Source organism: Sardina pilchardus, chromosome 1, assembly GCF_963854185.1.
Source record: "Sardina pilchardus chromosome 1, fSarPil1.1, whole genome shotgun sequence".
NCBI lineage: Eukaryota > Metazoa > Chordata > Actinopteri > Clupeiformes > Clupeidae > Sardina > Sardina pilchardus.
The window spans coordinates 10057990-10085834 of record NC_084994.1 but is presented as its reverse complement, the minus strand read 5'-3'; the positions used below and the strand labels follow the sequence as shown (position 1 = coordinate 10085834).

Here is a 27845-nt window from a genome sequence, read left to right as displayed (position 1 = left end):
ACACATTAATTCAGAAAGTTTCTAAAACTCAAGCATTTGATGGTACTGAAAGGAGAGGCGGCACAAAGCGTTAAAGACTAAATTGTCTAAACCTCTCAAGACCTACTATCTGTATTTGTCTGTATGCCAGATGAGCGTCATGGCTGTGAAATCTTTGGACCTGCTCTTCAGAACTCTGGATGAGTTGGAGTCTTCAGAGCTGAAGCGGTTCAGGACGTACCTGTCTGAGAGGACGGTGGAGGGGTTTGAGCCCATCCCCAGAGGAAAGCTGGAGGACAAGGATGCTACTGATGTTGCCTTTATGATGAACAAAGCCTATGAGGATGAAGGCTCAGTGAAAATGACTCTAGCCATACTGAAGAAGATGAACCTCAAGAACCTTGCTGGCAAACTAGAGAGGTAAAGATATACAGTGTATACAACTCATACAGACACACACACACACACACACACACACACACACACACACACACACACACACACACACACACACACACACCTAAGTATTTATCCAGTGTTTTTATGAATAATTCTTTTACCTCTTTGGAATAACTCGAATGTATTTATAATGAATATTTATGATCTTCTTGCCATGTTTCTCCAGGGATGCTGCTGAGTTAAGAAAGAGAGATGGTAAAACCATAACACACATTCTACACATGTTTGAGTACCTCTCACTGAGTGCACTTGAATGATTTCTAATGAAACTTTTATTTTTACTTTTTGTACGAGAGGGTGCAATTGTTCAAGACTCAAATAAGGAAGATGGTTAGACTTTCTTAATGACACACTTATGAAATGTGTATACAGTGGTTATTTATAACATCACTCATCATAAATTTAAATGTACACAGTTTGAAAGTAAGTACATGCAGTGAACGTATACAAAAATGAATGTGTGAATTATTCTAGCTGAGTACACTGGATTGATTTCTTATTTTGCTTTTTTTTCGGTAGATGCAATTCTGCAGGAAGTCAAAGCAAAACACAAAAAGTGGATGATACAGAAGTTTAGTGAGATTCATGAGTGTATTGAGGATGGGAAGAACAAAACACTCCTGAATAAGATGTACATAGAGCTCTACATCACAGAGGGAGAGAGTGAAGGAGTCAACACTCAACATGAGATTCGCAGGATTGAAACACAAACAAAGGCAAACAAAGACAAAATCAACTATACTGACATATTTAAGTGTTTACTGGAGGATGAGAAAATCCGAACTGTAATGACCACAGGCATTGCTGGCATAGGGAAATCTGTATGTGTGCAAAAGTTCATTCTGGATTGGGCAGAAGGAAGGTCCCATCAGGATGTTGATTTCATATTTGCACTTCCATTCCGCCAGTTAAACTTGAAACAAAAGAAGTCATACACTCTTCTCAAACTCCTCCTTGACTTTTGTCTTGAACTGGATGAAGAGGACATACATCCCAAAATGTTCAGAAAGATGAAGATCATGATAATCTTTGATGGTCTGGATGAGAGCAAACTCCCCCTGAATGTAGAAGAAGACATGCATGATCCCCTGGAGACTGCATCAGTGGATGTGTTGATAACCAACCTCATCACAGGCAATCTACTGCCTAATGCACTTATCTGGATAACCTCCCGACCAGCAGCTGTCAAACGGATCCCTCCTAAATACATAGATAGGTGGACAGAAGTACAAGGATTCAATGACCAACAGAAAGATGAATACTTTAAGAAGAAGATTGGGAATCCAGCAAAAGCGGACACAGCCATCGCTCACATTAAAAGATCAAAGAGCCTCTACATCATGTGTCACATCCCTGTCTTCTGCTGGATCTTAGCCACTGTGCTTCTGAAAATGATCAATCTTACCAGTACCAGTGACTTGCCTCAAACACTGACTGAGGTCTATATCCATTTCTTGCTCACTGAGACAAACAGGAAAGTCTTCGAACGTGATTATAAAAAACGTCTAGAGACCAACAAAGATGCTATTTTGAAATTATCTGAACTAGCGTATAAAGAACTGCTGAAGGGTAATATCTTGTTTTATGAAGACAGTTTGAAAGAGTGTGGCTTCAAAGAAGAAGACATTACATTGTACTCTGGCATGTGCTCTGAGTTCTTCAAGAGTGAGTGTGCTGTCGAACAACGACAACAACAACAACGTAAAATGTATTGCTTTGTGCATCTGAGCATTCAGGAGTTTCTGGCTGCTTTGTTTTTGTTTCACTCCTTTGTGAATAAGAACACAGAAGCCCTGAGACAATTTGCTCCACAAGAATCTGTCTTTAAACATCTGGCTAGGTTACTTAAGGGGGGCTCGAAAGCCTCTTTCAACTTTTCCATGACTGCGTTTTTAAGAACTGCAATAGATAAATCCATGCAGAATGAAGATGGACATCTGGACCTTTTCCTTCGCTTCCTGTTGGGCATTTCACTCGAGTCCAACCAGAAACTCCTACATGGCGCTCTGACACGCACAGAGAGCAGTTCAGACAGTCTCAAGGAAACAGCCCAGTACATCAAAAGAATTCTGAGTGAAGACAAAAAAGTCCCTGAAAGATGCATGAATCTGTTACTCTGTTTATTGGAGATGAAGGACAACACCCTTCATCAGGAGATTCAGCAGTACATGAACTCTGGACAAGAGCTCTCACCTACCCAATGTTCAAGACTAGCCTACATGCTTCTTGTATCAGAGGAAACACTTGATGAGTTTGACCTGGCAAAGTACAAGACAACAAGAAAGGGTCGTAACAGACTGCTTGTAGTATTGAAGGCTTGTAGAAAAGCACAGTGAGTAATAATAGCAGCTCTGTCGTGCATTTGAATATGAATGATAATTAACTACAGAGCAACAAATCGTTATTTAATACTAGTGATGTAATACCTCATTAAATGTAGATCATTAGCAATAATCAATCTGACACATGTGTTATGTTATTGCAGATTGGTTGGTTGTGACCTCAGAGAGGATTCCTTTGAGGTCATATCATCTGCTCTTCAGTCAGAAAACTCCCTGTTGAAAGAGCTGGACCTGAGTTCCAATCATCTGAGGGATTCTGGAGTGAGGTTGCTGTCTGCTGGGCTGAAGCATATGAACTGCAAGCTGGAAACACTGAGGTTAGTGATGTGGTTGATATGATGAGGTCAATACTGGCGTTGTATTGAGAGGTATAGTGGTAATGTAATATCGGTACATTACCACTATACACTTTAACACTTTACTTGACGGTTGAGTTTATAACACATAGCAGCTGTCATAAACTGTATATAAAGCATTCATGACTGTTTCATGAGACATGACTCAAAATTCATACCAAACCTTTCATGAATGTTGAAGACAGAACAACAAAAACTTGTCAAAATAAGTCCAACAATCAGTCAAAAACACAGAGCATGTTCAAGCAAATAATTTTTGTTTCATAAAAATGTTTTGTTTTATGACGTAATATCTAGCCTAGCTTCCCCAATCTTTTATCTGAGTCACTCACTGCATGTGGTTGTTAATTAACACCAAGATACCCCAGTGGGCATCAAATTTGAAAATCAATTTGACATCAATTGTATCAATGGTACAAAATCACTCATTCTTATTCACTCACTTATTACTCACATACTCATCCCCTCATTCTCAGTCGCTCATTCACCCAATCATTCTTACTCATGCATTGTCATACGTGAGCATTCAAAAAGAGGGTTGTGTTGCGCATGAATTTTCCTTTTTTGAATGCTCACACGTAGAATCCTCCTTCTGTCAACAACACAAGATTTGTGTTCATCGATAGATTCATCAAGTCTTTATTTCAAAATGGTGTCGCCCAGAAAACAAGTGGAGTAGGTACTCCAGGTAATAGACGTATAAATGTCTTCTAAATAAACTGCCAATGCCTCTTTTTAAATGTTAACTTCCAGCACTTCTGAGGAGACACACATACATTCCACCAGGTTACTTGTCACTCTCATTTGGTATCAGCATTTTACAGGTAGTTTTAACATTTACACAAACAATTTACTTTCGACAACAATCATCACATTGACAAATTTAGACTCATTACATTTGACATAGTAGCCTACATTTTTACATTCATCAGGAGAAATCAATTGCAGCGTAACAGGTTAGGCCTACAGACATTTATTGTTATTATTGTTTGGTATTTCACAAAGAAATCTGTAGCCTATAACCATTTAAAGCAGTTAAGCCATGTTGCACATTTTACAGTTTTTTAAGACATACAGTTACTTACGTACATAATTCCCTGAGCATTACAAAGTAACCGTAACACTTGACTTAATATTCGTCACACATTCATACAATCTCGCCTATCAACCTCGTCTTCACGTCAATCCAAGCATCTCATGGTTTATATGAGTTCATCGTATGCAGATATAAATCCATTAGGCCATTCTATCCATTCTTTGTTCACATTCAACAATCAAGTGTTTATTTCAGAGTTCAGAGCAATCTGGCCAATTAATCACATTGTTCAACATCTGTTACAACACATTCATCCATTCTCATCACTCTCAGGTGCACTTAATTCAAGAGGAGGTAGCCTAGTGGGGCCACTGTATAAACATTGTGATTCGGTTTCAGATCAGTTTCTCTCCTAATCTGTCTAATCATGTTTTCCAGGTCAGACTACCATAATAGCTAGTGCTAAATCCAGCCATTCTGCGTTTTCACCTTGATAGCTTAATTGGTTTTGCGCTATCGCTCGGTGCTCCATACGGATGGTGTTCAGCCAACACGTCACACTGGCTCCAGATTTATCAACAGCGACTATCATGAGTTTGAAAATGCTCCCTCCCCTTCCACTACAGTATGTAGCCAAGATGGCATCTGTTGAGGGCAAAAAGTGTCCACTGTTCCACACTCAGTCGTTATGAATGCATCATCCGGGAACTAGAAGGGCGATTTGTGGACTCATGCACTCTTGCACTCAAATTAGGTTTTGTACAGAAGTGCGCCATTTCAGACACAGCCTTTGTCTTATTTGCTGTTGTGAAATTACTTTAGGGTCTCCACATCAACTCCTACAGATGTAGGTATCAGCACCTGTTTTTTGAGAACATGAAAGTATGTGGAACGTTTTGTAGAATTACACACCTTGTCAGCAGAGTTCAGCTTCTGTCTATCACACTGTAATTGCACTGCAACCTGTAGACCTAAACATTTAATTGAGTGATACCCTTTTTTTACATTTAGTATCCAAACATCTTGCATCATATTTTGTCATATACTATTGTCAAACTCTTTTGCAGACTTGCTAATTGTAAGATTACGCATAATTCCTGTGAGATTGTGGCTTCAGTTCTGCAGTCAACAAACTGCCTGATAGAGCTGGACTTGGGCAAAAATGACCTGGGGGATTCTGGAGTTCAGCTTCTCTCTAAGGGACTATCTAGTCCCCACTGCAAACTGCCGACCTTAAGGTTGGTGCAGGCCGTCCAGTTCCTGATATCATTTTGTATTTGTTTGTGTACTTAATTTTTGTTGTTAATAATATGTGTGATATCATGTGATACCATAGAGAGAGAGTGTGTGTGTGTGTGTGTGTGTGAATGATCCTACTGCCATTACTGGGGAATAATGTTGATTTAATTGGGGCACTTTTTAAACAGTATCTCTTTCAGTAATCCATCTCTGTTTTGTTTGATCTTTTCTCATGTTGTTATGCAGACTTGCTGAATGTAAACTCTCAGGGAAGTCCTGTGGAATTGTGGCTACTGTTCTACAGTCACCAAACTCCCTGATAGAGCTGGACCTGAGTCACAATGACCTGGGAGATTCTGGAGTTCAGCTTCTCTCTAAGGGGCTGTCTAGTCCCCACTGCAAACTGCAGACATTAAGGTTGGTGTAAGACCATGCATTTACTGAAATGTGTTTGTTTACTTGATTTTGTGGTTAGTTATACACACGTTTGGGCAGGGAAGCAAACCTATTCATTCTTCATAATGAATTGGGCAGCAGTGGCTCAGGTGATATTCTGGAGTTCAGCTTCTTTCTAAGGGACTGTCTAGCCCCCACTGCAAACTCCCGACCTTAAGGTTTGTGTGAGTGATTGGTAGCCGAGTAACGGCGTTAAGGTTTGTTGTGGGTTCAAGTCTAGGCAAGTGCAGGGCTGAACCGCATGGAATGCATGTTACACAGGGCATTTCCTTTTTTAAAAAGGAAAAAACAAATCTTTATGTTGTTTTTGCTGTTAAACACTTTAGTGGCAGGGACACACACACATATTAATCATAAAAAATATTAAAACTATTTTCAAGTCGTTCAGCCCTTTATTAACTGAATATCTATGCATGACACAACGTTTAGAGAGTGCAGAATTCATATGACTTAACAAATAAACATCAACTATTGCCATGTTATTTTCTTTGCTGAAGGCAAATATGGCCTGATTGACATTTTAGCCGTTTCACTGATACCTTTATCCAAAGCGACTTACAACATTCAAGGTACAGTAAGGGTACAACAACGTTCAAGTTCAATAAGATGCATAGCTACAGTGGCACTAGGACATTGTTTAGTGCAGCAATAAGTATAGGCTACAAGAGTAGAATAATTGTCTGAGCAAAGTCAAGGAGGAGAAGAGATAGGCCTAGTCAGGATAGGTGTACGTATTTATACCGAACCGTTTAGGTACAGGACGCTAGGTTCAATATAGGTGGGTACTGAATGTACCCAATGCAGTCTTTAACGTTACAGTAGACTTTATTCCTTGCAAACCCTGTTCCAAATTTGAGTTTCCACACAAACAAGGGACAGACCATATGTCTGTTTAGTAAGTCAGTTAACATAAAAAAAACATTTGACTCCTTTAAAAATACTGTTCTCATTGTGCATCAAAAATATTATCATTTCAGGTTAGTAGTACCCAGGCTTACTGTACCAAAAATGAACCAAACCGTGACTTGAAAACGATACAAACCAAACTGTGATGTTACACCCCTACAGGATACAGGAAAGGGTATTGGTAAGAGCTAGATACAGCATGTCCATTCGTTAGTGGTGCTAAGAGAGGAGGTACTCTCAGAAGAGTTGAGTCTTCAATGCATCCCCCTGTTAGTTACACATTATGCTACATTGTAGTAAAGAAATATAATTTGATGTAGTTATTAGGTTCTGATTTTATATAATGCAGTTCAGTAACAGACAATCCTGAGTCCTGAGGGGTTACTGTATCACTTTAGAATGACTAATCTCTCTCTCTCTCTGTTATCCTCTGTCTCTTTTACTGTCTCTCTCTGTTTTTCTCTCTCTGTTGTCTATCTCTCTGTGTGTCTGTTTGTGTGTGTGTGTGTGTGTGTGTGTGTGTGTGTGTGTGTGTGTGTGTGTGTGTATGTGTATTTGTCTGTCTGTCTTTCTCAGGCTCAATACGTGTGGCATCTCAGATGAAGGTTATGTTTGTCTGTTTCTGGCTCTGATGTTAAACCCCTCTTGTGTGAAAGAGCTGGATGTGAACAACAATCATTCTCGAGGATCAGCACAGAAGCTGTTATCTGCTACACTGGAGGATCCTCACCGCAAAGCACTTCAGTATGTACTCTATAATAACAGAAGTAATCTCAATCTGTTGTCTGGATTGTCATGTATTCATTTTTCATATAAGTAGGATACATGAAATTGTATTAATTAGCCATTAGCTCCTAGTGTATATTTTCCACACAGAACAGTACAATCTATTGGCTGAACAGCTCTAAATGGGAATTTAAGACCATGAAGAGAGGAAACATTTATTCATTCTATTCATTCTGTGAATGAATAGAACAAAGCACTGGATTGCCCTCGCTGCATCTCTCCCCTTAGGGGATCGGTCAAACACCTTTCGCTTAAGAGCTTAAACAGCAGGTGGCGCCAGAGTCCCAGACTGCAATTGCCCATTCCGGTGCTCTGTCAGTGAGAAGGGTGATTATGTAGGCAGTGTGTGTGAAGGATCTGTGTAGCATACTGCCATTACAGGGGAATAATACCTGTAGATAATAATATTTATAGTATGTTTAAACAGTATCCCTTCCATTTACCCATGCATATCTGTAATGTTTTATCTTTCTCATGTTGTTATAGACTTGCTAAATGCAAACTCTCAGAGAAGTCCTATGGAATTGTGGCTACTGTTCTACAGTCACCAAACTCCCTGATAGAGCTGGACCTGAGTCACAATGACCTGGGAGATTCTGGAGTTCAGCTTCTCTCTGAAGGACTGTCTAGTCCCCACTGCAAACTCCAGACATTAAGGTTGGTGTGAGTTTACGGTAGCCAGCTGGTCCGTAGCTGTGTAATGTAATGTGTATGTTGATAAACCTGCCTCCCAATGCCTTAAGGGTCATGCTAGTGAAATAGCTAGCAGCCTGGAATTTTATTTAGCTTGATTACGTTCAACCGATCCAAGATACTGCTGTTTGTGGGTTCAAGTCCAGGCAAATTCAACACAATGGATGTTTTATAAGACACTTCCTTTTAAAAAAAAACCCTGTATATTGTTACCGGTAATTATATGCTATAGGGGCAGGGAGACAAAAGTATTCATTTATTTACCTCCGCCAAGGAGGTATGTTTTCATCGGGGACCAGTGTTTGTCTGTCTGTCTGTCTGTTTGTCTGTTTGTTAGCAAGATAACTCAAAAAGTAATTGGATGGATTTCGATGAAATTTTCAGGAAAGGTCGGACATGACCAAGGGCCTGCTGCAGGTTGTTTTTACAAACTGCTATCGATACATTTTCTTTAAAAAGATATAATATATTTGGAAACGAGTTGATTCAAGGTTTCTAATGGTGTCCCTTATAAGTTTCTAGGACAAAAACTCACAGAGATTGAGATGTGTGTTTGGAACAGTTTTTCAAATCCCCAGGGGGGGATTTAGACTCCAGGGGGGCAGCCTGGTTGACACTAGACCCTTTTCAATACAGTAGAGATGGGGGTCTGGTGAGGGTTCATTCACCTCCCATTTCCAAAAGGGCATCACCAACGGACACCGATCAAAATGCCTCCGGACGCTTTAAAGAGACCAAAACCAAACAACAAAAGAGACTTATGTAGAGTGATGGGAACATACATTACTGTTCGTCTATGGTTGGTTAGGGGAGAACCAAAAGAATGAAACACTTTTTAATTCAACGTAATTTACAAAGACATTGTGCCACACTGACATTTTTATCTTTTCTCATGTTGTTTTACAGGCTTGCTGAATGCAAACTTACAGAGAAGTCATGTGGAATTGTGGCTGCGGTTCTACAGTCACCAAACTCCCTGATAGAGCTGGACCTGAGTCACAATGACCTGGAGGATTCTGGAGTTCAGCTTCTCTCTAAGGGGCTGTCTAGTCCCCACTGCAAACTGCAGACATTAAGGTTGGTGTAAGACCATGCATTTACTGAAATGTGTTTGTTTACTTGATTTTGTGGTTAGTTATACACACGTTTGGGCAGGGAAGCAAACCTATTCATTCTTCATAATGAATTGGGCAGCATAAGTCGTCTTGTAACCAGAGGGTTTCTGGTTCGTGTCATAGCCTACTACTCCTGACCCTGTTGAAATGTCCTTGAGCAAGACATTGAATCCCATAGTGCTATCGATGAACAGGTTGGTGCCTTGCATGGCAGCCTCAGGTGTGTGTGTATGTGTAGGCCTATGTGTGAAATGGTGAATGTTAGACAATTTACCAAGACGACTATCAGCTCATATATATTTCTCACATGTTAACACATTGCACAGCATCTTTGTAAAATATTTAGTGTGTGTGTGTGTGTGTGTGTGTGTGTGTGTGTGTGTGTGTGTGTGTGTGTGTGTGTGTGTGTGTGTGTGTGTGTGTGTGTGTGTGTGTGTGTGTGTGTGTGTGTGTGTTTTCTGCCTTCCATAATACATGTGTGTGATTGTGTGTGTGTGTGTGTAAGGATAGTGTGAATGTGAATTATCTGTTGTTGGGGATAATATCTTGCTTACTGATTCATTGAGGAACTGTTTAAACAATATCCCTTTCATCTGTCCATTTTTATATTGTCTCATGTTGTTATGCAGACTTGCTGAATGCAAACTTACAGAGAAGTCCTGTGGAATTGTGGCTGCTGTTCTACAGTCACCAAACTCCCTGATAGAGCTGGACCTGAGTCACAATGACCTGGGAGATTCTGGAGTTCAGCTTCTCTTTAAGGGACTGTCTAGTCCCCACTGCAAACTGCAAACATTAAGGTTGGTGTAAGACCATTCATCATTTCCTGATATTTTTTTTTATTTTCAGACATTAAGGTAAGACTAGATTGACCATTTATTGAATAGATTCAAAATGCCTCCGGACCCAATTAAAGAGACCAAAACCCAATCAGAGCAACGAAATAGACCTTTGCAGAGTGATAGGAACATACATTGCAACCATTACTTGCCAACCGTTTGTATATGGTTGTAGGTTAGGGGAGAATCGAAAGAATTAAACACTTTTTAATTCAATGTAATTTACAAAGAAATCGTGCCACACTGAAATTTGTATCTTTTCTTCTGTTGTTACAGGCTTGCTGAATGCAAACTTACAGAGAAGTCATGTGGAATTGTGGCTGCGGTTCTACAGTCACCAAACTCCCTGATAGAGCTGGACCTGAGACACAATGACCTGCAAGATTCTGGAGTTCAGCTTCTCTCTAAGGGACTGTCTAGTCCCCACTGCAAACTGCAGACCTTAAAGTTGGTGTTGAAAGCGTTAATGAATTGTAATATCGGTTGGTATTAATGTAGACTGCAAACTTAAAGAAAACTCAGGAATCAGGTTTTATTCTGTTACAAGCAGAGAGGGTAAAATCTAGCCTGACTCTCGCCAGACCTTTGTAGTTCCGCCATGCTCCACCAGAGGCGTTTCGCTGAGCTCCACACAAGGGTCTGGACACGAGGGCAATCCAAACTCCTTCCAGGGAGCAAAAAATGATGAACCAATCAGGAGCGCCAAATCGAGTGTTTGATTCAAACAACAATGGCGGCACGCAGCGAGGAGTCTTGTGCTGACATTGATTCTGCTATTTCAACCGTTTTGTCGAATCTATCGAGTATTCATTCTTTAAAAGATTAACAGAGAATGGTTTTGAAGACATTTATTGGTGGCAAGGATGTTTTTACTCTTCTTCCGACCGGGTTTGGCAAGAGCTTGAAGAAGCCTAGCACATCATTCAAGATAACAGGCAAGTGGTTTATCAAATCACATGCAAGGATGTTTTACAAGGACCCGCCTTCATAAATACGTCTCCTATCTAGAAGTCCCAGATCCTTGTGTGAAGCAGACAGCGAGCTACAGGATCTGGCGAGAGTCAGGTTAGGTAAAATCAGAGCTATGTTCTTTAAGGTCATGGCACCAGCCTGAAATGCTGATGCCAGATAATTTCTTCATATAGGCTATAGCATTTACTCTGAATGTGCCAGTCTTTATTTAACACAACAAGCTAGTGAAGAATTGATATGATGCCATTACAGATAAAGATCAGCCACTGCCATTATAGTATTTGTAGATAAGCTCAAACCAGTTAACAAGGCAAATATTGGCTGATGGCGATGTTAGGCCAATATATGTTGTTCATTGCACCCACACAATTTAGCTACATCGCACCTTGGACTACATCATAGTAAAATCTTTCAGGTGTGCAACTGTGCATACGTGCGTGTGGGTTTGACCATAGTGTACACATGATTTTTGCACAGTTGGTGAAATGTCTCTTGATTGTTATTTATTTATCAGGGCACAGTGTAAATACTATATCTTTAATATCTTCATGTTATCTTTTGTTTTGCTCTTATACAGGCTTGCTGATTGTAAGCTCAAAGATAAATTGTGTGAGATTGTGGCTTCAGTTCTACAGTCACCAAACTCCCTGCTACAGCTGAACTTCAGTAACAATGACCTGGGGGATTCTGGAGTCCAGCTTCTCTCTAAGGGACTGTCAAGTTCCAATAGCATGCTGCAGATATTAAGGTTGGAAGAAAACCATGCATGAATTTGTTTGTTTAATTAGGCAACTATTGGCTGATAGGCCTACCGTGTGTGTGTGTGTGTGTGTGTGTGTGTGTGTGTGTGTGTGTGTGTGTGTGTGTGTGTGTGTGTGTGTGTGTGTGTGTGTGTGTGTGTGTGCCTGCCTGCCTGCCTGCCTGCCTGCGTGCGTGCGTGTAATCTCATTACAAGAGAATAATGTCTGCTGATTATGTTCACTATTGTGAAATTATGAAATTAGCCCACTATATATCAATAAAAGGACTTATAGCTATGTTCATTTTAGACACCTACCAATATGCAGCATGGTAGATATTTGACCTAAATCTTCATTAGGCGGCCTAATTTAGGCCCACCATGTGAACTTTGAGTCTGTAGCCTATGTCATCTAAAAGCTGTTCTGAGGATCTCTGTGTTAAAATCGTTTTTAGGATTTCCCTATTCACAGGGCTAAAACAAGTAGTGCAACCCTAAATGTTCAATATTAACATTCGGATTCATATTCTAAAAAAATAGGCTATGGTTTTGTTGATTTTGTTGGGAGGTGCTCTTTCCGCTCTTTCTTGACTGGCACGAGAGATCAGAGAGAATCACGTCACGTTTGGAATAAAGACGGCAGCGCATCACCGTTGAAGTTATTTTTAGAGTCAGTGAACCACAGCGAGTAACTGTCCTGTCTCGTTTGGCTGTTAATACCGACCGTTATTGAATATTATCGCCAGGTAGGCATCTGAACTCTTTTTCCTTTACTCTCAGTACTTCTTAGGATCTTCGGTTAATCAATGACACTAGAATGAGTTATTCAGGAAAACTGGGGAAAGGATGTTCGAGCTTACTGTTAACGGTTGCAGCTCAACGTTTCGTGTAGCTGCTAACGGTATGCTAGCCGACTGTCTAACCTAGCTCAAACCACAATGGTGCTGTTAACTGACTGGTGAGAAATGTCTTAGTTAACGTAACCTTTGTAATTAATGTCGTCAACTCGTAATTAAGTTCAAGAGTATTTTTGTATCATTTATTTTAAGTTTGATGGATAGTGTTTCACATGAGAAAGTAGTTCAACCACAACGAGTGCTAACGTAGGGCAACAGATCTCTGCTGTGTTGAGTCAGAGATCTCTGCTGTGTTGAGTCAGAGATTTTGACTGTTGTTTTTAACTCTAGTGCCCAACGACGATCCTACTGCTTTGAGATTGTAGACAATTCTTGAATATTCTCGCTTTGAGGAGTTTTGCCTACTAACGTTAGATCTGCTGGGATGTACGGCTTGTATTGTGTGTGCGTCTCGAGCCCCGACCGTTTGTGGGTTTTTGAACAGTTAAATTTGAACGATCTGTTGTTAACATTCCATTGTAAAGCGTTGTTACTTCGTAAAGCCCAAATAAACTCCACTGTATGTTCGCCGAGACCTTGCGAGTGTTTGCAAGTGACAAGCGATCGCCTTTAGCTGCAGCGACAACATGTGGGGAGAATATGCTAAATCAGTGTACACAGTAGAGTGAATTCTTTGACCAGCTAAACGGCTGCTGACCCCAGTGTGGCGACAGTCGCGATCTGATCTGATGCTGTGTTCTCGGTTTTTATTTATTTACCAGAGCACTGTGTTAACATTATGTATTTTATTAATTCTTCTAGTTATTCTTTGTTGTGTTCTGATGTAGGCTGGCAGATTGTAAACTCACAGATACATCTTGTGAGATTGTGGGTTCAGTTCTACAGTCACCAAACACCCTGCAACAGCTGGACTTGAGTGACAATGATCTGGGGGATTCAGGAGTTCAGCTTCTCTGTAAGGGCCTGCCCAGTTCCAACTGCATAATACACACATTAAGGTGGGTGCAGACATGTCTTTGTCTTAAAGGGATAATCCGGAGTGAAATGCACTTTAGTTCAATTTTTCGGACTATTGGGGGTACATACGTTGAGTTGACACCAAAATCATGTCATTCGGATGTATTTTGAGAAAGTTCGAGCTCACCGTTTTTAGCCAAAACTCGTTAGCCTGGAAGTGACCGGGGCGTGTCCTTTCGCCGCTACAAAACGCTATTTTTATACCTCTTCTACTGTTCCAAACAACACTACACTTACGTGGTAGTGAGTAGAGGTTCCCTAAAGCCAAACCGAAGTATCCCCACGTCTTTATGTGGTCGGATAGAGAGTCCAGAATGAATTTAATCGAGTCCGTACCTTTCCGGAAATGTTAGTAAAGTGTTGTTAAAACGTTGCTAGCTGTAGCAGTGACATTTCCGGAAAGGTACTGACTCGATTAAATTCATTCTGGACTCTCTATCCGACCACATAAAGACGTGGGGATACTTCGGTTTGGCTTTAGGGACCCTCTACTCACTACCACGTAAGTGTAGTGTTGTTTGGAACAGTAGAAGAGGTATAAAAATAGCGTTTTGTAGCGGCGAAAGGACACGCCCCGGTCACTTCCAGGCTAACGAGTTTTGGCTAAAAACGGTGAGCTCGAACTTTCTCAAAATACATCCGAATGACATGATTTTGGTGTCAACTCAACGTATGTACCCCCAATAGTCCGAAAAATTGATCTAAAGTGCATTTCACTCCGGATTATCCCTTTAAATTGCTCAGTAGTTAGAAGAACTACGATAACGTAAAAATAAACATCAACTGGTCTGCCAAATGAAGCAATCAAGAAGCAATTAACATACCTTGCTTATATCATTGTGCAAGTGTCAGTTTAAGCTTTCATCTTCTTTTGCGAGCTTTAAACGTCTGTGAACTCATCAAATGTATATATTACATCACATTGGATGTCTCTTGTCTAATCAGAATTATAATTAGATAGTTTAATCAGATCTATCTGTTGTAAAATAAACAAGATTCAAACAATGCCACCAGTATGCTAGAAAGAATGAAAAGGACAATCTCTCTCTCTCTCTCTCTCTCTCTCTTCTATGCATAGTCCACTGCACCTCCACACTCTTATGCACTTACATGGCATGGCTTACATGTCTACCCTCTCTTTTTGTCCATATATCTGACCAATGACTAATGTCTGCAGTCTGCACCCATATCTAACTATCCTTGCACTGCTGCTATAACTCTTATATTACTATGTTATGTTTTTTAAATTGTTCATATATTTATAGTAGTACTGTTTTTACTATGCTTACTTTTTTTATACTGTACATATTTATTGCTGGTCACTAGAATTTAATCTTGCACTGTTGCACTGTTGGACTTATTTGCACTAACAACTTGACACACACCTCATACTGGATCACAGTACCAATCCTCAGTACATTCATGCATATCTTTATCTATAGTATTTTACTGCTCCTTTAGTCATGTTGATTTGTTGATTTGCTTTGTATTTTCCTGTTTTCATTGTAATGTATGTTGTGTGTGGTGTCTCTCTCTCTCTCTCTCTCTCTCTCTCTCTCTCTCTCTCTCTCTCTCTCTCTCTCTCTCTCTCTCTCTCTCTCTCTCTCTCTCTCTCTCTCTCTCTCTCTCTCTCTCCCTCCCTCCCTCCCTCTCCTCAGGCTCTCTGATTGTCTCATCTCAGAGAAGGGTTTTGGTTTTCTGGCTTCAGCTCTGACTTCAAACCCCTCCCATCTAAAAGAGCTGGATCTGAGCTACAATCATCTTGGAGAATCAGGACCGAAGCGGCTATCTGCTAGACTGGAGATACTTAAGTATGTTCTCAAAGAAACCCCAGTGTTGCACATTTAGACATTGTCTCCATTGTGTAGATCATATTCATTTCTTCATAGAATGTAATGGACTATTTTCTAATATGTATTGTATTGTAATACTGCTTTATACTGAAGTGTGTTATCTCTTTGATGCAGCATCCAATAATGCAAATATTTAGAGGTGCATTCCAAATTTGCAAATTTAAATTAATGTTTAGGAAAGTTTGCTAAAAGTTTTCTGTTTGTCTTGAGTTCGCCGCGAACATTTCTGAACACTCAGTGGGGCTGGACGAAGGGTTACTGTTAAAATGGACCCTTTACACCAAGAAATTCTCTGAAGTCTGACTATGCAGAGAAAGTATATTTGTCACAAGCGTTCACCACTGTTTACCAAATGTGCATGCCTCTCTCAAATTCCAGGCTCTGACATTAACAGACAAACAGGGATCTGTTTATCCCCATGATATAAAAAATACTAAAAAGTTCTATGTAGACACTTGGTCCCTAACACATGCATTAAATAATGGAGTTGCACTGTTGGAAAATGCATTTGTTATTCAGAGGGAGTCCTCAGGTTGCTCACAAACTCTAATCTAAGTACAGGACAGACAGTGTCGGGGCTTTTTACCTCAAGATGGTCTTCTGAGAACTACAGGGGGCATAAACTTGGGGCCGGTGCGAAAAAGAGTAACTTCATTACTTTACTTTATATACGGCAGCAGACTAATTTCTGTGGGATAATAAATCACTTGACATTTTACAGGTGGCGAAAAGAAAAGTTGTTGACATCTGTGAAATGGTACATGTGTGTGATATTTTGTTTTTCTTACAGAACTGGGGCTTCTGTAAGCAGAGCACGACAACATTTGCTGAGAGGTAAGTGTTTTTTTTATTGTTTATTCAATATTTGTGATCATTCACGTTTGTGTTCACATGGTGTGTGTGTGTGTGTGTGTGTCTGTATTGGAAGGCTGTGTAGGTGTAGGTGTGTGTGTGTGTGTGTCTTATAGCAGTGTGTGTGTGTGTGTGTGTGTGTGTGTGTGTGTTGATGTGGTGTGTGTGTGTGTGTGTGTGTGTGAGTGTGAGTGAGTGTTGATAGGGTGAGTGAAGTGTGTTTGTGTAGAAATGGTGTGTGTGTGTGTGTGTTGGAAGGAAGGAGGGAGTGTGTGTGTGTTGTGGTATGTGTGTGTAGGTAGGGTGTGATGTGTATGTTTCTCTATGTAGGTCTGTGTGTATGTCTTTCTGTGTTGGAAGGAAAGGTGTGTGTGTGTGTGAGAGTGTGAGTGAGTGTTGATAGGGTGAGTGAAGTGTGTTTGTGTAGAAATGGTGTGTGTGTGTGTGTTGGAAGGAAGGAGGGAGTGTGTGTGTGTTGTGGTATGTGTGTGTAGGTAGGATGTGATGTGTATGTTTCTCTATGTAGGTCTGTGTGTATGTCTTTCTGTGTTGGAAGGAAAGGTGTGTGTGTGTGTGTGTGTGTGTGTGTGTGTGTGTGTGTGTTATAGCAGTGTGTGTAGATGTGGTTGTGTGTAGGTAGGGTGTGTGTGTTGATAGGGTGAGTAGAAGTGTGTGTAGGAGTGTGTTTGTGTTGAAATGATGTGTGTGTGTGTGTGTGTGTGTGTGTGTGTGTGTGTGTGTATTCGCATGTGCATGTTGTGTGTGTGTTTGTATGTGTTGGTAGTGTGTGTTGGTAGTTTGTGTGTGTGTGTGTGTGTGTGTGTTGATGTGGTGTGTGTGTGTGAGTGTGAGTGAGTGTTGATAGGGTGAGTAAAGTGTGTTTGTGTAGAAATGGTGTGTGTGTGTGTGTGTGTGTGTGTGTGTGTGTGTGTGTTGGAAGGAAGGAAGGAGGGAGTGTGTGTGTGTGTGTGTGTGTGTGTGTGTGTGTATGTGTTGTGGTATGTGTGTGTAGTGTAGATAGGGTGTGATGTGTATGTTTCTCTATGTAGGTCTGTGTGTATGTCTATCTGTGTTGGAAGGAAAGGTGTGTGTGTGTGTGTATGTTATAGCTGTGTGTGTAGATGTGGTTGTGTGTAGGTATGGTGTGTGTGTGAGTGTTGATAGGGTGAGTAGAAGTGTGTGTAGGGGTGTGTTTGTGTTGAAATGATGTGTGTGTGTGTGTGTGTGTGTGTGTGTGTGTGTGTGTGTGTGTGTGTGTGTGTGTGTGTGTATTCTCATGTGCATGTGTGTGTGTGCACGTGTGGTTGTATGTGTTGGTAGTGTGTGTTGGTGTTGTGTGTGTGTGTGTATTCTCATGTTCATGTTGTTTATGTGTGTGTTTGTATGTGTTGGTAGTGTGTGTGTGTGTGTGTGTGTGTTGATGTGGTGTGTGTGTGTGTGTGTGTGTGTGTGTGTGTGTGTTGATGTGGTGTGTGTGTGTGTGTGTGTGTGTGTGTGTGTGAGTGTGAGTGAGTGTTGATAGGGTGAGTAAAGTGTGTTTGTGTAGAAATGGTGTGTGTGTGTGTGTGTGCGTGTGTGTGTGTGTGTGTGTGTGTGTGTGTGTGTGTATGTGTTGGAAGGAAGGAAGGAGGGAGTGTGTGTTGTGGTATGTGTGTGTAGTGTAGATAGGGTGTGATGTGTATGTTTCTCTATGTAGGTCTGTGTGTATGTCTATCGGTGTTGGAAGGAAAGGTGTGTGTGTGTGTGTGTGTGTGTGTTATAGCAGTGTGTGTAGATGTGGTTGTGTGTAGGTATGGTGTGTGTGTGAGTGTTGATTGGGTGAGTAGAAGTGTGTGTAGGGGTGTGTTTGTGTTGAAATGATGTGTGTGTGTGTGTGTGTGTGTGTGTGTGTGTGTGTGTGTGTGTGTGTGTGTGTGTGTGTATTCTCATGTGCATGTGTGTGTGTGCACGTGTGGTTGTATGTGTTGGTAGTGTGTGTTGGTGTTGTGTGTGTGTGTGTATTCTCATGTTCATGTTGTTTATGTGTGTGTTTGTATGTGTTGGTAGTGTGTGTGTGTGTGTGTGTGTGTTGATGTGGTGTGTGTGTGTGTGTGTGTGTGTGTGTGTGTGTGTTGATGTGGTGTGTGTGTGTGTGTGTGTGTGTGTGTGTGTGAGTGTGAGTGAGTGTTGATAGGGTGAGTAAAGTGTGTTTGTGTAGAAATGGTGTGTGTGTGTGTGTGTGCGTGTGTGTGTGTGTGTGTGTGTGTGTGTGTGTGTGTATGTGTTGGAAGGAAGGAAGGAGGGAGTGTGTGTTGTGGTATGTGTGTGTAGTGTAGATAGGGTGTGATGTGTATGTTTCTCTATGTAGGTCTGTGTGTATGTCTATCGGTGTTGGAAGGAAAGGTGTGTGTGTGTGTGTGTGTGTGTGTTATAGCAGTGTGTGTAGATGTGGTTGTGTGTAGGTATGGTGTGTGTGTGAGTGTTGATTGGGTGAGTAGAAGTGTGTGTAGGGGTGTGTTTGTGTTGAAATGATGTGTGTGTGTGTGTGTGTGTGTGTGTGTGTGTGTGTGTGTGTGTGTGTGTGTGTGTGTGTATTCTCATGTGCATGTGTGTGTGTGCGCGTGTGGTTGTATGTGTTGGTAGTGTGTGTTGGTGTTGTGTGTGTGTGTATTCTCATGTGCATGTTGTTTATGTGTGTGTTTGTATGTGTTGGTAGTGTGTGTGTGTGTGTGTGTGTGTGTGTGTGTATTCTCATGTGCATGTGTGTGTGTGCGCGTGTGGTTGTATGTGTTGGTAGTGTGTGTTGGTGTTGTGTGTGTGTGTGTATTCTCATGTGCATGTTGTTTATGTGTGTGTGTTTGTATGTGTTGGTAGTGTGTGTGTGTGTGTGTGTGTGTGTGTGTGTGTGTGTTCTCATGTTCTCTCCTCTTGTCTGCAGATGCCTGTGATCTCACACTGGACCCAAACACAGCACACAGAAATCTCTCTCTCTCTGAGGGGAACAGAAAGGTGACACGTGTGGATGAGAAGCAGCCGTATCCTGAACACCCAGAGAGATTTGACTACACAGACTACTGTCCTCAGGTGTTGTGTAGAGAGGGTCTGACTGGACGCTGCTACTGGGAGGCTGAGTGGAGTGGAGATAATGGAGCTCGTATATCTGTGGCCTATAAAAGCATCAAGAGGAAAGGGATCAGTCATGACCTCATAATGGGACGGAATGCCAAGTCCTGGAGTCTGCGCTGCTCTCCTCTCAGTTACTCTGTCATGCACAATAATGAACCCACTGACATACCTGCCCCCTCCTCCGGCTCCAGAAGAGTAGGAGTGCACCTGGACTGGCCGGCCGGCACTCTGTCCTTCTACAGCGTCTCCTCTCACACACTCACCCACCTGCACACGTTCCACTCCACATTCACTGAGCCCCTCTGTCCAGGGTTTAGGGTTGATTATTTTGGCTCCTCAGTGTCCCTCTGCCAGATCACATGAGCTCCTCCAACAGGTTCGTCCACCTGTCACCCTTTCTCTCAATCCTCAGTACTCCCCCTCCTTTCACTTTTCACTTTTCACTCTCTTTCTCTCTCTCCCCCTCTTCCTCTCTCTCTCTCTACTCCCTCTTTTTCTCCCCCTTTTTTTTCTCTTTCCCCTTTTCTGTTTTCTCTTTTTTTCCACTTCTCTCTCTCTCTCTCTCTCTCTGTGTTTCTGGTTTGAATTAAACTGTCTACTTTCTACACTGCGCAACATTCCGCAGTAGCCACGTAACCGTAGCAACATCCATTGTGATGTAAGCACCTGGTGCTTGATCTGTGGCCCTGGCAGTTGAGCATGCTGCAGGAACACCAGAGTCACACACTCCTGTTCATACACATGTGTGATGCTGAGATGCTGTTGAGATACTGATATCTATATTCAATGTATAGACTACTGTGTTGGTGATACTAAACAAATGCTGATATTTTGTGCTTTTCCTGAATATGTGGATAATAAGAATGTTTCAGCAACAACAGCATGCTGTATTCTGTTATTTGCTGATTTTTACAAAAAATGATTTGATGGTCTGACATGCCAGTGTTTCTGTATGTGTTTATACAGAACTATAAAACATACTTGTTTTTCTGACTTAAAATATGTAAATAAAATGTATTTCTGACTTTAAAAAAAAATCTGAAATTAAGTTTTGAATCTGTTGTAATTTTACTTTGTATCATAGTTTTTTATGCAATAACAAAATAAAGTATATGATTTTTTTTCTTCTCAAAACGGTCTCTTTTTTCTTACTTTTATTGGCCACCAATGATAAAAGTCAGTACAACACTGCACCAGATGAGTGCATTGCAGTAGTATAATAACTAAGGTCACATCTCCATACTGCAGCCTGCAGGTAGATGAGTGAGGGCAGATGTGAGTTTATCTCCAGAGAGACTCTTCAGGCATTCAGGTGTTCAAATGAAATGTGTTTATATCAGGTTTCAGATGCAACCTCATTTAATGAACTGACCTGGAGCCTTAAAAGTGGCTGCATACCTGTGCTGCAAGAGTGTCACGATGTACTAATTTTGTGATAATCATGGTAATTAAAACATGTTGTGGATTCCACAAAGTGGAAGTACAAGATTATTTGAGGATCCATTCTTTTCTAATGAATATAATGGGCTACATTAAATATTTACAATTAATATTTATAGTCACTAGATGGCGGTAAAGCACTACAATTCGGCCATTATTTGGACGTAAGCAGTGAAATGGCGCCATCTGGTGGCCGTGCAACGCAATAGTGCCATTACATGTTTTAATCTTGTAATCCAATCCATTTAATCTTGTAATCCAATCATTTGTAATCCATCTGATGTATTGTATTTTTCTTTTAAAACTTTAATTGTCTAAACATTGTTGTATATGACTAAAGATTTTTTTTTTTAATGTAACTTCTCTATGCCATTTTACAATTACCTTACATTTCAGCAATGGCCATAGTCTTAGGGGCTGATACTTTTCATAAGATTTCTCCACATTGCTGAGACCAAAGGTAATCTCTCCATTCAGTACAACACTGCACCAGATGAGTGCATTGCAGTAGTATAATAACTAAGGTCACATTTCCATACTGTAGGCTGCAGGTAGACGAGTGGGGGCAGATGTGAGTTTATCTCCAGAGAACTGAAGCCTTCAAATGGCTGCATACTTGTGCTGCAAGCACGGGTGTCACAAATTATAGTTTTATGATCGTCATGATAATTAAAACATGAGCATATGAATGTTGTGGAAGCACAAGATTATTTGATGATTGTTTCTTTTCTAATAAATATAATGGGCTACATAAAATATTCACAAGAAATACTTCATGGCCACTAGATGACGGTATGGCACTGCAGTTCGGCCATTATTTGGATGTAAGCTGTGAAATGGCGCCATCTGGCGGCCGTGCAGCGCAATAGCGCCATTCAATATTTTATTTAAAATTTCAGTAGAAAATCTTGTTTTTCCTTACTAAGTACGGAGTAATCTATCTGGTATATTGTGTTTTTCTTTTAACATCGTTGTTGTTCCTCTATAAACTGGTATATGACGTTTTGAATATAATTATTCTCTGGCATTTCAACAATAGATGACCATACATTTTAGAAATGGCCACAGTTTTAGGGGCTGACACTTTTCATAAGATTTCTCCACATTGCTTAAGCCAAATTCTGTTAATCTTGCTGTACACATCTTGTACCAAAATGTAGATTATTGTAAAAAAAAAAAGAAAAAAAAGTGAAATGGTTGCTGCCATAAATCAGCAGTGTTTAGCAGTTTGAGCACATTATTGAATTGTTTTGGTGTGTTGAGTGGAAGTCAATGGGAGCCATGAATTTATCTGTGAATAGCAGTGACCAATGAATATAAAGATCATGCAACAAGTTTGCATGTGAAATAATAAGTAGCCTTGGCTAGGGTTAGAAACATACCTCTGTATGGTGATATTGCTGAGCGTTCAAAGACGCAACTGAAACAGTGGCGGAGCCAGGGGGTGGCTTTGGGGACTGAAGCCCCGGATCTCACGTCAAAAGCCCCGAATCTTTTTAACGAGTCCGACTGACACAAAGTGCGTCAAAAAACACATCCATTCTTCTCGTTTACATTGCTCCGGGATTATTAGTAGCAGCGAGATGAGACCTTTATTGCATGAAAGAGCAGAGGCGGAGCTTTCCAACGAGAGACACTTGTCTGTACGATCAAGTATGAACATTTAAAAGAAAAATCACGAAGTTAAATTTACAGTCTGTTTATTTAATGATATTGCTCTGTGTTCATTAGCCTACTCTCGCTTGAATTAGGCTACTCGCGAACCTGGCATCGCACAGACATGACACGCATATCAAATGAAAGAGGAGAAACGGGGCTTTCCATTGATACCAAATACATCGATCGTTTTGTGTTATGAAAACAGACGAAGCGACAAACAAATAATAATGTCATGTAGCGTAGGCTACCATTACTCTCGTAGATACCAAATACAACCTTAGGTCATAAAACAGACGAAGTGACGGCAAAATAACTTAATTTAGCTCCACTTACCCCATGTTTTGTGTGGCATAATAACCTATGTTCATAATCCAACGTTATCTTTGCACGTTCATAATACAGTTTTGAGAGCAAACTCTGTATCCAATTCAAGACTCATATTGCATCCAAATTAGTTTGAAAAATAAACACTTTTTTGCCTTTACTTTGTTCATTGCAATGCAGTATCTTAATATTATAGATAATCATCATATGTGCACGTCATGTGTGCTATCACGCAACATCAGGTCCGATCAGCCCATGTCACAAATATGGAGCGCAAAAAGTGTCAAAAAGTCATTTTTCATCACTAGCCTAAATAGAAATGGCCATTTTTTTCTGGAAGGCACACACCCCATATCTGTAGCCTACATTGCTCAGCCCCATCCCTCCACCATGGTTCTTATATTGCCATTTTCAGACCAGTCAGGCCTACACAACCATGAAAGTAATGTCGAGCTGTCAGCTTGCTGTGATGAGATATACATCAAAATGTAAGAATTTTTGAATTTGTATTATTTAAAAATCTAAATCAAATCAATGCAAGTATTTATACAAGATATTGTGGCAGATCTGGGTAGCCTAGACTGTGCTGGAAAAAACAATTCATGGGTTTCATCAGGTCCCTTTCCACAGGTGGATAAAATCAAGCACCTTGATTATCAATGCAGACTACATGGTGCTTGATTAGTACACCTGTGTAAAGGGACCTGATGAAACCCATGAATATGTAGCATGTGTGAATGGCACTTAGCCTACAATGACCAGGAGGAATGCTTCTAAGTAGAGGTAGTGAAAATGTTGCCCTTAAAACAGCCTAGCTCATAGTATTGTCTTGTGCAGGCCATGCAACTACGAATGTAGATATGAATCGGAAGGCGTTTAGGATTTGCGATGTCTTCCCTAAAGTGGACTAGAATGTAGGAAATTGCATCTAAGAAATCCAAAATTTTCTGGGGGAGAACCCCCAGACCCCCCGCTGGGCTTAAGCCCCCGATGTTCATAATGTCTGGCTCCGCCTCTGAACTGAAACATCTTCACATCGCACATGTTATCGCTAATGAAGCTGCTCTGACAGGAGGTAACGTAGGCTATTACGGTTGTCCATGAACTGGCAGTGTGTGCAACCATGACATGCCATTTTAACATGCAATAGCCTTACATCATAAGTTATGGCAAGTCGCCTGAACATGCTATTTCAGATAGTCTATAGCCTTTAAGTATAGCCTACTTGCAATTAGAATAACCTGCCAAGAAACGATGAAACTAAAGACCAGATGTGGAAAGTAACGAAATACATTTACTCAAAATACTGTATTGAGTAGCTTTTTTGTGTATTTTGGATTTTTTTAGTAGTTTTAAAAATCAGTATTTTAAATTTTACTTGATTACATTTTGAGTGAAGTATTGTACTTTGATACATCACCAGTGTTGGGGAGTAACGCATTACATGTAATTGAGTTACGTAATTTAATTACAAAATAAATGTAACAGTAATATATTACAGTTACTGTAGAAAAAAAATGTAATTCAATTACAGGTACTTTTGAAATTTTTCAAAATTACAATTTGAATTACATACCAATATTGTCAGCAAAACTTTGCAAAAAATATTGTATGTAAAAAGAACTGTTTCCCTCCACAGCCATAGTTTGATACGGGACCTTCTGATAGGCTCTATCACGTCTACAGCGCCATCAGCGTAGGCCTACATGCCTGCCTGTAAACGTGTTATGATTATCATTATATTATCTTCACAAAAAATGTGATGTTAATTCATGTATTGAATGCCCTTGCTGCCTTGTGCGCTTGTACAGAACTGCTCGGCAGCCTGTAGACCAAGGCCGAAATCTTCGCATGGATTTGGGGACTATATATATCATTCAAAAATCGGAAAAGTAATCAAAAAGTAATCAAAAGTAATTAGTTACGTTACTCAGAAAAAGTAATTCAAATAGTTACACTACTATTACATTTTAAACAGAGTAACTTGTAACTGTAACACATTACATTTCTAAAGTAACCTTCCCAACACTGTACATCACACATCCAATCAGTTACTTGAGTAAAAAAAAAAAGAAACGAGGAAAAAAAGCGAATCACCGGAACTACTAAGGTGACAATAGCCGTGTTCAAGTTCAACTCCAAATGACCTTTTGCAGCAACGAGAGCTGCCGGTGGCAGCAGGGGTGGGGATGCAAACGCTGCTATGAAGTTGTACACTCTCTACTTCCCGTAGTGTAGACTTGGCTAGACTTGACCATGTGATGAATCACGAGGCACGGACCCGCACGGACCCTTGTGGATATAAGGAGGCATCTAAACCTTTAGGTCTATGATCTAAACACCTGCACATACGTCAGGGATGTAAAAGCCAATTAGGGCAAAGACCTGACGTCATGAAGGCAGGGTCTATGCTCCGCTGCTCTCCGCAGTACCTCCAGACCGGCTGCTTTTTTGCGGAGCAGCCGCCTGGCCACGCCTTGCTCCCGCGATAAGTTGAGGCCATGTGATACCGACTGCCGAGTCGAAAACACACCCATCTAGACCATCGTGGACATATTTTTAACCACGTGCATCTTGTGCTGCGCAGTTTTTGTGCTGCGCAGCCAACTTGAACGCGCCTATTGATCAGCATGTCCTTCAATAGGGCATGAAGCGGTCGCCTACTAGCGATGCTTAACTAAATAAACAAAAGATAGCCTACTTTATGAATCGTTTTGCAGGTAGACTATTCTCGATGTCAGGTTCCTACGTCACAGTCCTCCGCCATATTGGAATTGGGGAAAGAACATCGTCTCCGCCATAGGAACCCATTCAATTTAGCGTCAAAAGGTAGTAGTCAAACTTTTAATTAACGTGTCATTTTTTAACTTTGAGTCATTATCTAGAGAGACTAAGGCCTGATATATACACAAATCGATGTCAGGTTCATGGCCGCAGCCAAATTGAAATGGGGGAAACAAAACATCTCCGCCATGCAGCGCCATAGGAACCCATTCATTTTTTAGTGAAGATCCACCGGTCTTCACGTACCTCGTACGGGCATCTCGTATAATCCAAACCTACCTAATTCGATTTGTGTATATATCAGGCCTTAGTCTCTCCAGCTAATGACTCAAATTATAAAAATGACACGTTAATTAAAAGTTTGACTACTACCTTTTGACGCTAAATTGAATGGGTTCCTATGGCGGAGACGATGTTCTTTCCCCAATTCCAATATGGCGGAGGACTGTGACGTAGGAACCTGACATCGAGAATAGGCCTACCATTTTGCGCTTTAGCAAGGGAGAGTCAGAGTGACCTTAGATAGTCTTTACTCAACAATTTATATACAAAAAGGCAAACTTTACATTTTATCTGACATTCATTTTGACATTTAATTTGGAAATTGATATATTCAGGTAAAATAAAATATACAGTGGAAATAAGCATGCATAAGCAGAACTAGCACCTACTTCCTCACTACAAATGATTAACCCTCATGTGCCTGACCGTTCTAATTTCAAAAAAGGAGAACTTTAGTGTGATTTTTCGTATTGATCTCAATTTCTCAAGGTCATGGAGTAACCTACTGTCAGTATGGAAAAAAACCCTAAGACAATCGGCATTACCTAGCAATTTAGCTGCCCCCCTAAACAAAAAAAGTAACTAAGGGGGTATTCACACCTGCCTTGTTTAGTTCGATTAAAACGAACTCAAGTTCGTTTCTTGCTTGGTTCGGACCTTTTTGACTGGTGTGAATACAATCACTCGAACTCTAGTGCGGACCAAACAAGGGGACCGAGACCCAGCTGAGGAGGAGGTCTCGGAGCGGTTCCTATCGAACCCTGGGGCGGTTCGTTTATGGTGTGAAAGCAGACCGACCTCGATCCGACCCAGTTACAGAAATCTACCTTTTTTGGATTTGACAAGCTCCCGTAGTTTTTGCGCATTATGGGAAATGTAGGATAGCTCCGTGACGCACAACAGCTGTAAGCAGCAGTGGGCTAACGCTTTTTTGCCAACAATAATTTGATTTTGCATCTCCTACCCGTTCCGTCTTCCGTAGGCCTGCTGTTAGCATGTTGGACACACACGAGAGCTCTTCTCAGTTGTTTTGTTGCACGTCTTCGTCGTTGCCAAATTACGAGCATCATATTGTTAAACTTGCATCAAACGGTCTTGACGCTCAAGCACTTCTGCAAAGCTGTAACTGTATAAACTATATTGCTAGGATAATAACGAGTACAGTACGCAAACATAGTATTTACGTGGGCCAACTTTGACTTGGCTTCCTATTCTTCACCCCACCTACACGTTTACCAGCCAATGGTTGAACGACCTTAGCACATGTGCTTTTGTTTATAAATTCTGGTCCGGTTGCAATTACGCACTAAAAAAGAAAAAAAGAAAAAAAAATTGGTCTGGACCAAATAAGTGAACTAACGGACCTTCCTGGTGTGAATACGCCCTAAGTAACTTCCTGGAGTAGACCATGGGTGCGTGCCCGAGGGCTCCTGAAACTGCAAGCGTGGTTCTACCGCTACAGACCACTAGGGCGGCCAAAAAAAACATTGTTCAACCAGTAATGACTCATTTAATCATATATAACAGTATGGAACGAATTGATTAACTGAAAAACGTTGCATAGTTTACCTTTAACTAATGCCCCTCATTCAAGCTTTACTCAAAAGACTACAATCGTTCAACAATCTTGTCAAAGTCTCTCAGTATAAGGTAGGTTTAGTAGCACTGCAGGCATCTGTGTCAGGGCTGGACTTGGGTGTCTCACTGGGGACCTTGCAAGTTGCTGCTGTAAGTTCTTTTTTCAGCGTCCTGCTT

The 27845-nt window shown here is 40.8% G+C and overlaps 1 protein-coding gene and 1 pseudogene across 1 annotated transcript; one reads left to right on the top strand and one right to left on the bottom strand.

Annotated features, from left to right (window-relative positions):
• LOC134076331 (zinc finger protein 850-like) overlaps positions 1-27845 on the bottom strand; it is a 769162-nt pseudogene that overhangs the window by 530949 nt on the left and 210368 nt on the right.
• Positions 140-20718, top strand: LOC134076509 (NACHT, LRR and PYD domains-containing protein 12-like). The gene is made up of 16 exons (XM_062531979.1): positions 140-399; positions 605-633; positions 958-2103; positions 2347-2770; positions 2924-3097; positions 5658-5828; positions 7350-7517; positions 8046-8216; positions 9159-9329; positions 9997-10167; positions 10483-10653; positions 11756-11926; positions 13602-13772; positions 15450-15602; positions 16435-16478; positions 19414-20718. Exons 1-16 carry the CDS (start codon positions 140-142, stop codon positions 19962-19964), a joined length of 4146 nt encoding a protein of 1381 aa, XP_062387963.1. The 3' UTR covers positions 19965-20718.

Bases quoted from the DNA above. Each gene is read 5' to 3' on its own strand.
- LOC134076509 (XM_062531979.1), top strand. From the start codon at position 140: ATGGCTGTGAAATCTTTGGACCTGCTCTTCAGAACTCTGGATGAGTTG. The intron at 400-604 runs GTAAAGATATAC...ATGTTTCTCCAG, and splicing joins CTTGCTGGCAAACTAGAGAG to GGATGCTGCTGAGTTAAGAA. The intron at 2,771-2,923 runs GTGAGTAATAAT...ATGTTATTGCAG, and splicing joins AAGGCTTGTAGAAAAGCACA to ATTGGTTGGTTGTGACCTCA.